General features: G+C 35.4%; 1 protein-coding gene and 1 long non-coding RNA gene across 2 annotated transcripts in view; one reads left to right on the forward strand and one right to left on the reverse strand.

The window, feature by feature from the left end:
• Nucleotides 1-751: 751 nt before the first annotated feature.
• LOC129505472 (uncharacterized) lies at nt 752-13,837 on the forward strand. The gene is made up of 3 exons (XR_008663545.1): nt 752-991; nt 7,452-7,517; nt 13,305-13,837. It is a non-coding gene; the product is annotated as an uncharacterized LOC129505472 (long non-coding RNA).
• The window catches only part of SLC2A13 (solute carrier family 2 member 13), a 372,286-nt gene continuing 365,305 nt past the window's right edge, over nt 8,178-15,158 (reverse strand). Inside the window, exon 10 of the mRNA XM_055318501.1 lies at nt 8,178-13,367. Coding sequence (XP_055174476.1) covers nt 13,141-13,367 — 227 coding nt within the window. The 3' untranslated portion in view covers nt 8,178-13,140. The remainder of the gene's footprint in view (nt 13,368-15,158) is intronic.

Raw genomic sequence — 15,158 nt, forward strand, 5'->3', positions numbered from 1 at the left:
TTTTAGGCAGTTAGTGTTGGTAGCTTTGGTTGGGAGGCTGGGGAGGGAAGGGGCTCTTTTGTGTTTCTTGAAGTCTCCCAAGGATCCCTGCCCCTACAGCACGTGCTCTGAGGTCAGTAAACAAATCTCCCTCCTGTATACCTCAGGGGATTTTCAAGCTGCTGCCTTTATGCTGTATCTCTGTGGGGCTGTTTATTGGGCTCTCTAAGGGCAGGGATTCATTTTCTTTTTAACCCTCCCAGCTCTCCCTGAGCTGAGCCCACTGATTTTTAAAGTTCCAGGTTTTAAGTCCTGATGGTTGTAAAAACTCACACTGTTCAGCCCCTCTGGTTTTCAAAGCCAGATGTTATGGGGTTTCTTCTTTCCCCTGTGGGATCCCTGTGTGAATCTGTTTCATTCCCCTCTCTGTAACTGTGATGTCCCTCCCTCCATGGACAGTCTGGTTGTTCCCGTTAGCTCTGGACTCTGTCTCTGCCCTTCCTACACTCCCTGATGTGGCCTCTTCTCTACATTTAGCTGTGGAGAGTTTGTTCTGTCAGTGCTCAGGTTGTTTTCTGGATTATGTACACAGATGTGTGTTATCCGGTTGTATACATGGGGTGAGGTGAGCTTAGAATCCTCTGACTCTGTTGTCTTCCCCAGAAATCTGGATGGCTTTTTTAAAAAGGGCCAGTTTATCAGGTTTCTCTCTATAGTTAATGTAACTGCCAGTTATGCATGTTATGTTTATTAAGTGTGTTGATAAAGAAACTCTACTATCTAGCAACTTGAGGGCTTTTCTGTTGTCACCTGCAGATTCCCTGAGACTTCTGATTAAACGTTAGAAATAAAGGTAATCTGTTTATCTTTGATTTCTAAAAGTACAGCTGCCTTGGAGATCTGGGACTTCCACGCCTGTGGTACATGCCTCTGACAAGACTTCGGTGTCTTCTGGTTACTTGCCCAGTAAATCCTTCTGGTAGGAAAAAGGCTTCTTAAAGCACATAGAAAGGTATTTGTCTACCTCACCTGGAGTTTTTAAAATTGTATTTTACAAAGTTGAGTAAGCTTACTAGGTTTCCAGTCTGGTATATAAGAGCTTGAAAGGTCATACTCCATTGTAATAACAAGCAAAAAGGTGAACAAACTGAAAATAAACAACTTTTCACGAAAAGTGAGGTCACAGGGCAAATCACTGCCCCTATTATTGGAGACAAAGAGGAAGACACAGAATCACAACTTACCTAAGCAGAAAGTCAAGGGCAGAAACCTCAGTGGGAACCAGTGCCAGGGTAGGAAACCTAAACTAACTGATGGATTGATCAAGGCTCAGTGTAGACAAGTCTGAGAGCCAAACATTCCAGAAAGGTATAGTCATAGTGAGGCTTACACTTTGAGTTTTATTTCTAGGAGCTCTACCAGGTTCTAAGAGTGAAGATTAGAGAAAGATCCTCTGAGGCATCTAGGAGGGGGAAAAAGGAAGCAATTGTAAATAGGCCAGAGCAAGCTATTCTTAACAAGGCCTGTTCTCAAGAGAAAGTACGTTACCAGAGCTTAACCTGATTAGGTTTTATCAGAGTCTAATTGACCTGTGGGAATGGAAGTACCTAACTCTAGCTCCTTCTAGCCATCCTGTCCCACCTAAGGGGAAGAAAAAACAAAGTTTTGTGTGAAGTTTATTTATATCCCAGGGACATAGGCTCATTATGAATGAAACCTACTGATAGGATTATGGGATAATTCCTCTCCCACAATTTACCGCTATATTACTAAAGGCCTATTTACTGGCCTATTTACCTTTTACCTACTACATTATCTCCAGGTTTCTACAAAAAATTATCGAAGCATACTAAAAGCATACTAAAAAGCATACTTTGAAGAGACAACAAACATCAGAACCAGATTCAGATACAGTTATGTTTGAAATGATCAGACTCTGAATAATTATTTAAGATTCTAATGGAAAAAGTAGACAACATGAAAGAACAAATAGGTTATGTGAGCAGAAAGATGGAAATTCTAAGAAAAAAACATGATAGAGATAAACATTGTAATAGTAACAAAACATGCCTTTTATTGGTTCATTAGTAGATTGGACATAGTCCAGCTCAGGAAATAATCTCTGAACCTGATGATATGTCAGTAGAAACTTTTAAAACTGAGATGCCTGGGTGGCTCAACAGTTGGGCGTCTGCCTTTGGCTCAGGGTGTGATTCCAGAAGCCTGGAATTGAGTCCCACGTTAGGCTCCCCACAGGGAACCCACTTCTCCCTTTGCCTATGTCTCTGACTCTCTGTGTCTCTCATGAATAAATAAATAAAAATCTTAAAAAAAGAGAATCTTATAAAAATTAAAAAGCAAAGAGGAAAAAGATTTTTAAAAAATTGAACAGACTATCCAAGAACTGTGGGATGAGTTCAAAAGTTATACATTTAGAAGGATACTAGAATGATAAGAGAAGGGATAGAAGAAATATTGTAAGTCATAAGGACTGAGAATTTCCCCATATTAAAGTCGGATAACAAACCAAGAATCTAGGAAGCTCAGGTAAATGCTAAAAAACCCCCACAAACCCCAAAAATTCCAACTACACCCAGGCGTTTCATATTCAAGTTGTGGAAAACAAAAGATGAAAAGTCTTGAAGTAGGCTGGAGGAAAAAAACATCTTACAGAGCAAAAATGAACATTATATCTCAGAAACCAAAGTAAGCAAGAATAGTAGAGTGAAATATCTGAAATATTTCACCCTTGAATTCAGGATCCTTCAAAATTATCCTTCTAAACTGACAGACTTTTCTCAGACAAAAATCAAGGGAATTTGTTGTCAGTTAGACCTGCCTTACAAGCAATGTTAAAACAAGAAAAGTTCTTCAGAAATAAAGTGATATAGACCAGAAACTTGGATCTGTATAAAGAAAAGAGCATTAGAGAAAGAATGAGGTTAGAGGAGCTTTTATTTTTCTTGTATTGTTTAAAAGTTTTTTTTTTTTTAAAATTAGAGCATGAGTGGGGAGAGGGGCAGAGCAAGAGGGAGCAGCAGACTCCAAGCTGAGCAGGGAGCCCAACGTGAGGCTCAATCCCAGGACCCTGAGATCATGACCTGAGCCAAAGGCAGATGCTTAACCAACTGAGCCACCCAGGTGCCCCAGTTTTTCCTATTTTTGACTGAACAGATACCAGTTTGTTTAAAATAAGAGCAAAAGCAACAATGTATCCAATGTATAGCTTATATACAAGTGAAATGACACCAGTGACACAAAGGACAGGATGAAAGAATTAGGAATATTTGACTTTTCTATACTCGCACTACCCGTGAAATAGTATTATTTGAAAGTGGACTTGGATTAGTTGTATACGCACATTGCAAACTCTAGGAACCATTAAAAAAACTGAAAAAACTATAATTGATACACTAAGAGAGGAATGGAATCAAATAATAGGCTCAATGATAACCACAAAAACAGAAAAAGTAGAAAACAAATAGGGATAGAGAACAAAGGCAATGAATAGAAAACAGTAACAAATATGGTAGAATTTCATCACCTTAAATGTTAGTGGTCTAAATATACCAATAAGAACCATATTGTCAGTAGATCAAAAATAAGGCCCAACTCTATGTTGTCTTTAAGAAACTCAGGTTAAATACAAAGACACATGCAGATGAAAGGGATGGAGAAAGATATGATATACCATGCTAACACTGATCAAAAGAAAGTTTGAGTAGTTCTATTAATTTCAGAGAGAGCAGACTTCAGAGCAGGGAAGCTTAATAGGATCCTGTGGGTTGATTTGTAAGTGTAAATTTTGGCATGTTTTTGGAAATTACTGATTATTTTAGACTTTAAATTCCAACCCTTTCACATTTACCTCTAAATGTTACTGTCAGTTTTATCCAGTAGTTATGTTTTAGTTTGTAAGTCCATAACCAGTGACCCTGCAAGGAAAAAAAAAAAGTACAAACATTTTCAGGTGGATGCAGTTACAAAATTTTCCATGGTAAAGTTCATTGTAAAATAAAGAAGTTCTTCTTGTTAAAAAGGATTTTGATACATACTGACCTGTCCTATTTAAGTTACTTTACTTCCTGTGACTCAGTTATTTCCTCATCCATACAATAATGCTATTTTTCATACAGGGTTTTGTGAAGATAGGATAAAAGAGTATATATAAAGTGTATAGCATATAAGTATATTTTTACTCTATAATGTAGAAATAGAATAAGCATGCAAATTCCGCCCCAATGTGTTATCCTAATATTTAATGATTTTTATTAGATTTTCTCCTCCTTTAATAGGAGTTAGGAAACCAGATTTATCATCCAAATGTGTTTATGTGAATACACATGCCTTCATGTACCATATGGAATTTGCTGTTTGAAACAGCTCTGCTATAGAGAGATTGATTTATCAAACATGCTCTTTGATATTAGCCTGGTACCATGGTTTTATTATTTTATTTTATTTTATTTTATTTTATTTTATTTTATTTTATTTTATTTTATTTATTTATTTTATTATTTCATTTTATTTTATTTTATTTTTAATTTTTTTTTTTAATTTATGAAAGACACAGAGAGGTAGAGACACAGGCAGAGCGAGGAGCAGGCTCCCTGAGGGGAGCCGGATGTGGGACTCCATCACAGGACCCCAGGATCATGCCCTGAGCTGAAGGCAGCCGCTCAACCACTAAGCCACCCAGAAGTCCCACTATGGTATCATTTTAATCTTTTTTTTTTTTTCCAGCTCAGTTAAAACTCCCCACTGCTCCTTTGTAGATCACAGAAGCACCTGAGATGCATGCATCCATCTATTCTTTAACTATTAACCGAGCACATGTTCTATGCTAGGCACTGTACTAGAGAGTCAGTTGCAAATAATGCAAATAATGCAATGAGAGCAATTCCCTGCTCTCATTCAGTGTATATTCTCATGGGAGAAACAGACAAGAAATAAGAAAAATGATTTTCAAATAGTGATAAATACTAGGAAGAAAACAGGGTTACATGATGTATTGGGGAGGAAGCGAGTGATTATATAGTCAAGACAGGCTCTCAGAGATGATTTTGAGCTGAAACCTGAATGACAAGAAGGAATGAGGCACAAATAATAGGGCAACATGCATGCCAGACAGATGTAACACCACATGCAAAGGCCCCGAGGTGGAAATGACTTGGCTTCATGAATTCCTAAGTAACTTGCATATAAATTCACTCAGTTTATTATTCACTAGATGAGCTCTCCATTTGTAAGAAAGTGCAGCTGATTCCTTTTTAACGTGATGATTTCAAAAATCGAATGCAGTGTTTCTTGCACTATTGTGTGCTTAAGAATTATCTGGAGAGTTTGTTATGATACAGTTCCCTGATTTAAAAAAGCTGAAACATAAAAACTTATGAATTTTAAAAAACTTATGAAAACAGAGAGTAGAATGGTGGTTACCAGAGGCAGGGGACTGGGGAGGGTTGGGGGGATGTTGTTTAGGGGTATAAGCTTAGAATAGGCAAGTCCTGGAGAGCTAATGCACTATATAGTGATTACAGATAACATTGTATTAATGAACTTCAGAATTGCTAAGAGACCAGAATGTTTACCACAAAAAAAGAAATGATAATTATGTGATGTGGTAGAGGTATTAGCTAACAAACACTATGGTGGTAAACATTTTGCCATATATGCAGCAAACCAGTGCATTGTATACCTTAGAGTGTTATATTTCAATGAAAAAATATGTAGTTTCCTGGACTATATCCACGTGTGGCCCACTGATGTGCATGTGTAGCACCTCACAGATGATGCCAGTGCTTCTAGTTTGAGGACCACACTTTGAGAACCACTGTTGTAGCAAATATGTTTTGGGTTTAGTACCCATTTGCTAGAATATTTTCTTGCATGTAAAATATTAACGTACTCTGCATGCTGATCATAAGAAACTAGTTTTTGTAAGTGTAGTGGGAAAACGTATGAAATATTAAAGGAAAAAAATAGCATCAATGTTTCATATTGAATTCATAGTGTTTATAATAGCTTAATTTCAGTATAGCCACTTAGTGAAAGGTTATTGTCATTTTTCATTTGGAAAGAATGTTTTTAAAAAAATATTTATTTATTTTTGAGGAAGAGCAAGATCAAGTGTAAGTGCATGAGTAGGGGCAAGGGCAGAGGCAAAGAATCTTTTCAGGCAGACTCCCGACTGGGTGAGGAGCCTGACGTGGGCTCCATCTTATGACCACGAGATCATGACTTGAACCAAAACCAAGAGTCTGGTGCTCAATTGACTGAGCCATCCAGGCGCTGCCCTCCTCTTCTCTTCTTAAAGCATTTGGAGGGATTTCAAAAATTATTTTTTAAATGCTGAAAGGAATGTAAATGATAGGTTACTGAGAGAGATTCTAAAATTATTTTTGTTTCTTGATTCAGAGATCACATACATAGAAATTGCGTATTAAGTCCCATTAATCTGGAGACTAGGAGAAGGTTGTGCTTTTCATCAACTGTGCCATTCAGGAGGGTGCTCAGAAGAAGGAGGTAGAGACAGGAAGAAGTTCATCAGGCTAGTGAGCCCTATCAGCTCAAACTATTTTGGTCAGCAGGAGCTTCGCTTGCTGCAGTCATACATCCTATATGACATATGTCAAGCCCATGTGCTCCTCCTAGTAGTTGTTCCCAGGAAAGGAATTTACAAGCACATTGCTTGGGCTTTCAACAGTGTAACCTTAGCAGCCTCAGGGATGGCATGTGGATGATGACGCTAAGAATAGCCAACAGTTATCCACTTATGTGCTATTGCTCTAAGTGCTTTACATGATTAACTGATATAACCCCCTAAACACATATATGAGGTAGATAGTAACAACTCTACTTTATACAGGAAGCGAGGCTAAGTCAGTAATTTAGATTACCAGGCAGTAAGAAAAGCTGGGATTCAAAGGTGGCAATTTGTGTTCATTCTGATTCCTTAAGCAATGTACTATATAGTGCTTCATATTTGGAGAAAAATCCCCATATCAAAGGTTTTCAGAATTTGTGTCTGCAGACCTGCATTGTGTCTGCATACCTTTTAAGTTACAACACAGGAATTCCACAATGTCTGTTTTGTAATCTTTCTGCCTAGGTCAGACCAGAAGACATTCCAAATAATGAGAGAGAGAGGAGGAGACTATTGGTGCAGTCCACACAGTTTTGTACCACTTGCTATTGTGTTATATTGGGCAAATCATCAAAATGTTCTGAACTTAAGTTCAGGACTCATAAAAGCCTACAATGTTTACTCCACAGGATTAGATAGTTAAATGAGGACTTTGACTACTGATTCAAATATGTACTGCAATATTTAGGTATTCTGGCAAGTACACCCTTTATGCATAATTTATGGGATTTTTCTTGGGTCATTATGATGGTAGGCTTTTGACCTTACCTGCTGGATTGGAATCCTTGGTTAAATGCAACTCCATCTTTTTTTTTTTTTTTTAAAGCAGGAGAAAATCAAATTTAGTTTTGTGTGCATGGAAAAGCCACCTAGACATGAGACTCCTTCCAAGGTAAGCCTTTGGATGATAAGTGGATCTGTTGTCTTCATGGGATCTCCTCAGGCTGTTTCTACAGCTGGGCTCAAAATGGTACACCCTAACTGTGAAGATAAATCTAACAGCTGCCGAGATGAGACAATAGGTAATTCTCACTAATAAAAGCTAGTTAGGGCAAAATGGCAATGGAGAGCAATAGAGTTCCAAAAGGAATGGTCAACTGGTCACCCAGCAGGTATTTTGTTTTTATTTACAAAGCAAATAAAACAATTTTTGTCAACCCAACATAATGGTTTATGTCACATCTGGTTTTGACAACCAGAAATAATATTTCAAGGGTTCCTAAGCACTTAATTTCAAAGTCTTTTATTTACTAGTGAGGATAATTCATTGGAACAATTTTTAGGTATTATATATATATTTTTTAATTTTTATTTACTTATGATAGTCACAGAGAGAGAGGCAGAGACACAGGCAGAGGGAGAAGCAGTCTCCATGCACCGGGAGCCCGATGTGGGATTCGATCCAGGGTCTCCAGGATCGCACCCTGGGCCAAAGGCAGGCGCCAAACCGCTGCGCCACCCAGGGATCCCGGTATTATATATTTTTAAAGATGACTTTACCAATGATCAAGAGGTAAAATGTCATTAAAATGAGTAGGATTGCATAAATACATAGAGGTAACTACTTTTTGTAGATGCCTTTACTATGCAATCTAGATCCTGAAATTAAAGGAAGAGATTAGAAGAAATACAAAAGTGCAAGAGAGGTAAATGACTAATGAATTGTCATAACTTTTATTTGATTATTTTCATTTACAGTTCTGGCACTGACACTTTTTTTAAAAAAAGATTTTAATTTTATGTAAAGATTGAACTTCAATAAAATAACTTAAAAAATTTACATATACATCACTAAATTTCCATAAAATATACAATACTTTTGATACAGCTTATAGGCTAGAATGACTTTGAAGGAAATGATACATATTCATAATTTTTAAGAGATATCCCACATGTCACATGTAAGAATAAATATTTATATTGAATTTTCCAAGACATGTGAAGTATTAAATACTATATAACATGCACTCAAAGTAAAATATACATTTTGAAATACATATTTTAAAAGCATAAAACTTTTGATTTAATCTAGATGTACATTAGAGCTTCTAAATAGAAATTTGAACATTTATTACAAATAAAGTTACTATAACATCAAATGAGATATAGTCCAAAGGCCACTGGGAACCAGTTTGGACATGTAGAATATAAAGTTCTACTTTGGCTAGAGTTAAGTCTCATCTTTTTTAACCTTCAAATGAGATGGAATGATGTTAAATTTACTAAAATTTTAAAACTTTACAAAATATCAGTTAATTTTAAGTACTTGTAAACTGCATTCCTTTTTCTCATACTGATATGACAAAAATCAAACACATGAACTTAACTGTGTAAAGTAAAAATATGAATATCACTGCTAAATGAAAGTAGTTACTGAACATTCCACAGACCCAATCACTCAAGTGCAACAGAGTGTTTTATACATATAAACTCAAGATTTATAGGAAATATATTGTTTTACACTCACAGGCAAATTATAAGGGTAAAGTTCTCTTTTGTACTTCAGAACACCATTAACCTTTTATCAAATCTCTTTTTGATGATTGGCACACCAATATTTCCCTCTTTCAAAGACAAAGTAAATGGGTTGGTAGCAGTTAGCTGTTTGGCATTTTTAAATGATTGCTATTTCCAGAAAAAGGCAATATTTCTCACCCAGAACTGAATGTCCTGATAACTGATGTGTTGCCGCCACCTGATAACTTCATCAAATTAGCTTAACATTACTGTACAAGAAGCTAGGAAAACTGATAGAAAGTGACAGAAAACACGACATTAAAATTAATCCAGAGAAGAATTCTGAGTCTCTTCATAGGCAGCAGCTATGCATGCGCTATACATTTTATCCACTAGTTAACAGATTTTGCTGTAGAGCACATGTTATGAATGCTCTGCTGTCATTCTTTTATTTGTGGTTAGTAAGAGGATATAAACTGAAAACCTGTTGTAAAACTGTATGGTGCTTAGTATAATTTGATATTTTGTAACCAGGAGACTGGTAAAATAAATAAATAAATAAAAATCTCATTAGTTTAATCTTAATTCCTGTGCCAATGAAATATAACAATCCTTCCACTCCCCCTCACTGTATTACAGTATTTATAAACTATATTAGTGTCATTAAGTTGTGAGACTTTCTTAGGTAAGATATGGATAGTATTTTTTAGAATATGCTCCCCCTGGAATCTATGATTATAATACATTACAATCTTTCCAAGCAAAAGGATAAGTTGTCAATTTATATTTTTCCTGTTCATTCTTACTCTGGATAATAGATTTTGAAATGATAGTAAACAACTTCTAACTTCTTTAATGGAATTCTCATTTCAGAGTGAATAACTTAAAAATAATATTTAGACTCTCATATACTAAAATCTAGTTCAGTGGTAAAATAAAATTATGAAAAAGCACTTGACAGCATTTCTGTCATAGCATTTTCCATTAGGGAACTAATTAGTACATATGACTAGGAACAAAATTTCAAATGGAAATAAATATTACCTTTAAAATTTAGCTTTAATTTCAATCTTTTATAAATATATTAAAAATCATGTTTTGGGTAATAAGGTATAATAGTAACAATTATTAGGAATGTTTATATTGAAGAGAAATATTAATATCAAATCTTCAAAAATTTATCTGATATCACATTCATCCCTATGTGTTCAGATGCAGATGAAGCATTATATTCTCTTTAGTTTACAGCAGATCTCATCAGCCACCAAGCTAAGCCTCAAATAGGGTTTATAACTTTCTTTACTACGTACTCCTAAAACATATCTCTATTGAATTTGCAGCATGCTTAGGAGGAGACCTTAATTTCAATTAAAAGCATGATGCTTAATCTGTTTTAATATGGTAGGCCAAATCATACCATATATAAATTGTACTAAAAAATATATATTTGATGATATTTCAAATGGAATGTTTTCAAGTTGATAGTGGTAGTCAATGATGCTGAAACTTAAAAGGTACGTAATATAAAAAAAACTGCAAAATTCAAACACTTAATTTTTAATATACTATAAATGTTCACCAAATCTAAAAATAATACTCTAATTGTATAAGGTTTCTTTTTAAGTAGTTATTTTTTAAAAAATTATAAATAATCTTTATACTGTGCCACTCTGTCTTGTACTTCAAAGATATGGAATATTGTCTCTATCATTATATAAATTACAAATAGACCTTTAAAGGAGAGGTTGGGGAGAAGAGGGGAGGAGAACTGTGGCTAATTTTCCCTGTTATTATGTGCATTTATGGATATAAAGTTGAATATACCATTTGCTTTATGTCAGGGAGAACAGGCCATGTTCTGCTTTAGGAAATAATAAAAGTCCAGTTGCTCCTTTAATAAAGTTACTGTGCATTCAGCCCAGCTGAGTATATAAGCATACAGTTAAGGCTATGTATACAATAAAGAGAAGAATCGAGGCAATTATTTATTTGGATAAATCAGAAAAATAACAGTTTTAGAGAGCACTTTATTGGTCTAGATACTTTTTCTTCCCATCATCTTTTGATTTTACCACATAATAGCTCATTTTCCACTTCACTTTACCTGTGTGAAGTATTACACAGATAAAAAAATTCTTATGGGATAAGAAATATCAATAATTTTCTCTATTAAATCACATCTGCTTTTCTGGGGAAAAGAATCAATATCCCCTTAGAAGTCAATTGTCAAAGCAGCTAATTCAGGGAAAAAAACGCTCTAAATTTTTTTTGCCTTTCATGTATGAAATGATCAAAGGGAGAAAACTTTTTTTCTTTTTTTTTTTTGGCTGAAGGATTTTTAGACCAGTAAAATGACAGTTCAAACACTTATACTCCTGGCGGCTAAGAGAACAAACCTTTTTGGCTACATTCTCAGTTTTGATAATAGTGATAGAATAAGCCAGACTTCAAGTGAAGAACAAAACATCTTGGAGACTGGCAGAAACACATTAACTTTAGAAATAGTCTTCTTTTCACTCCAAAGAGTACCTTAGTAGATTTGGAGCCACATTAAAATCCATCAAACTTATATATTCCTATCTGGCCACAGAAAATTCATTCCTATTTTCACTGGAATTAGCAAATAATTTTGTATATTCTGTATAATTCTTAAGAGCAAAAGCTAGAGTTCGTTGAATGGGCATAAAAACTAATGAATATTTTGAAAAGACATTGTAGAAATGTATGCTATGTTAGAACCATTAATCTGTTCCAATAGAAAAATCCCAATTTTTAGACAAGAAGGAAAAAATCCAAGCCAAGTATGAGAAAAAGGAAACACCCACAGACAAATCTATGTATCTTTTTTTTTTTTTTTTGGCAAACTGTCAAGGAAAATGAGAAAAAGGTGTGCAAAATAAAAACAAATTTATGATCTTAAAAAAAAAAACAGTACTTTTAAGTATTGAAATGTTACAATTCCCTTAATAAAAAGTTAAGGAAAAAATAAGTCCCACTATTTAATTAAACATCAATAACAGGATTATCTGTCACTGATTTTCTTCCCTTTTCGTTTCAGGAATTATTTGATTAAAAGAAGGGGAAAAATAGTCTGCTAGCAGCTATTTATATTAACAGAAATGAAGGCACAAATAGTAGGACTCTAGAGTCAATGAGTGAAGGCGTGGTTATATTCAGGTGATTTTGGCATGAACAGAAACCCTGAAATACAGTTGAAGATCTGGTGCTATTTTGTGTTTAGTTATATACCTAACTGACTAACTCAAATCAGGTATCCATAAATTTTTTTTCTTTCTTACTTTCTAGCAATAAAATATACTTATCAAAACTTGCTAGCTTATCTGTGCAAATGTATACTTATCACCGATGCAAAAAATATGTACGAAAATAAACCCTAAAGACCTGCTTTTCATAATGTTCAAAAGGTCCTATGTAGAGTCAGTTTCTGAAGAACACTCAAGATCTAACTTGGAGAGAGAGACCAAAATGTGGAATCGAAAGGAGAAAAGGACAACTGTGCCTCTGTGGAGGCACTTCTGAATTTGTTGAAAGCTTAAATGGAATTTACTTTCTAAGTGCTGATCAGAGATAAGCTACTTGTCCTTAGAAAAATTTAGGGCCAATAGGGCATGTTTTGACAGAAAACATCCTTGGATCTTATCCCAGAATCCTCCTTCATAAGTATATCATACATATACGATTAAGTTAGATTAGCACTGACTCTACTGCCACTAATAATTATATATGGTCTTAGGAAAAAAGTATACCACTGAAGTCACTGGATACAATATTCATTTTAGACTACCTCAGGAAGGAATTACATACATTTGTTCAATAATTATTCATTTAAAATCTCTAAATATTGTTTTACATTTCTGCTTGTGAAAAAAAAAGTCATCATGGTTGTATCTTCTTCCTAATCAAATATTCTAGAATATGAGGTCATTCAAAACTAGACTGTGGAAAGAACCAGATTAAAAGCAGGGCAGTGAGGTCACCAATTGCTGCTTTTGTCCTCCAGGTTTGTTTAAATACCTAAATTTATCAGCAGCTGAAAATTATTCCACATCAGAAGCATCGTTATCAGAAAGATGATAGTTACTTCCCTTCACCCGAATATATTCAATATATCGCCCTTCATCAGAATCTGAAGCACCACATGTACATAACCTGTTGTCAAAGAGTGATTCAATTTCCTCTAATTTCTTCCCTTTGGTCTCAGGAAGACAGCCATAGATGAAAAGGAGTCCCACACCAGCGAATCCAGCATACAGGAAGAAGGCTCCTGCAATGGAAAATAATACATTATTTGTATGTATAGTACTAGGTTGGAAAGGGTACTTTATTTTGACTTTTCTTTTGGGTCAATCATGCATAACTGTGGTCTGACACGGAATCAAAAAATAACTATTGGGATCTCTGGGTGGCGCAGCGGTTTGGCGCCTGCCTTTGGCCCAGGGCGCGATCCTAGAGACCCGGGATCGAATCCCACGTCGGGCTCCCGGTGCATGGAGCCTGCTTCTCCCTCTGCCTGTGCCTCTGCCTCTCTCTCTCTCTCTCCATCATAAATAAATAAAAATAAAAAAAATAACTACTGACCTGCTTTACTCTTATTGTTCTGGGTCTGTGAACATAATACAGTTTATCTTTCTAAGCTCAAGTCATGTCATGCCTAACTCAAGAAGAATGATAAGCTGGATTCAGATATAACTTCTGCTTTCAAGTGGTTCCTCACTTCCCTGGCTAGAGATCACTGATCTCTCCTGTGTACTTTTACAGCGCTTTGCTGAGGTCCCCATCATAATAACCAAGAAATACAATTGTGTGTGTGAACTGATGTCTCTCTTGCCTACTAGACTGGTGGTACTTTGAGGGAAAAATTTCTTTCTTATTTATTTTATATTCCTAGAATCACATATAGTGATGCTACTGCTGAATTCATGCCTCAGTGGAGTACATGGACAAAGTCTAGGAGTCAACCTTAACTTTTTTCTTATTCTCCTACTGTCCAATCTGTCAGGAGATCCTGTTGGATCTACCTTCAAAGTACCAAAAGTGACCACTTTTTGCTATTCCACTGGTATCTTTCTGGTTTAGGGCCATTCTCTCTCATCTGCACTACTGCAGTAGTCTTTTAACTAATCCCCTATTCCTTCTCGTAGACCACTAAGGTCCACTTTTTTTTTTTTTTTTTGGTCTGTAGCACTTCTCACCATCTGACATACCATAAAGCTTATGAATTTGTTTTTGCTTCCTTTGTCTAGAATGAAGTTCCAAGAGCTAGGAGAATGTTGTTTTGCTGTAAGACTATGCATGCCAGTGTAGCATAAATACAAAGACCTTAGTAGTACCTGGTTGTGTTTTCTAAGTGTCAATACAGCAAGGCTAGATGGAGGAGATATATGTGACTTAGGTATATTTTCTACATATTTCCAAGATGGTCTTTCCAGTAATCTAATTCTCAATTTAAATATAAGAACCTAACTATAATGAAGTTCCTAATTTGGGGCCTTCAATCTGGATCATTCCTGGTGAAGGTGACAAACTAAAGTGACAAATGGCTGCAGAAAGGCTATCAGATTGGGAGTTGGAATATCTGAGTTTAAATCTTGCTGACTTCCAGCCATTTAACCTCCTCTCTGTGCCTAAGTTTCCATATCAAGTAAAAAAAAGGTGGTTTTTCAGCTCCTATTTAAGTTTATAATTCTATAAATTTTACTACTCAAATCAGGAGCCGGTATAGGAGAGATGTCAGGAGATGCTTGAGAGGGAGATATGCTCTTGTGTTTCAGTGTCAAAACTGATCTCCTTGAGGGCTGTTTATAGGCCTTGTTTGTGTTTGGATTCCCAATGCCTACAATGGTACCTGACTCACTGGAGAATCTAGAAATAAATGTGCTCTTGTTGACTGCCAGATGGAATACACTGGGTAAACAGATCTGAAATAAAGGGCTAAAACTAGACAACATAAAGACATATTTCAAAATTAAGCTTTAAGCAAAATAGCATAGGAGTTAAAGAACTGAATAATATTTCTCAGTTCTGTTGAATCATTACAGAATGGAAAAGACCTTAT

Source organism: Nyctereutes procyonoides, unplaced genomic scaffold (assembly GCF_905146905.1).
Source record: "Nyctereutes procyonoides isolate TBG_1078 unplaced genomic scaffold, NYPRO_anot_genome, whole genome shotgun sequence".
Lineage (NCBI taxonomy): Eukaryota > Metazoa > Chordata > Mammalia > Carnivora > Canidae > Nyctereutes > Nyctereutes procyonoides.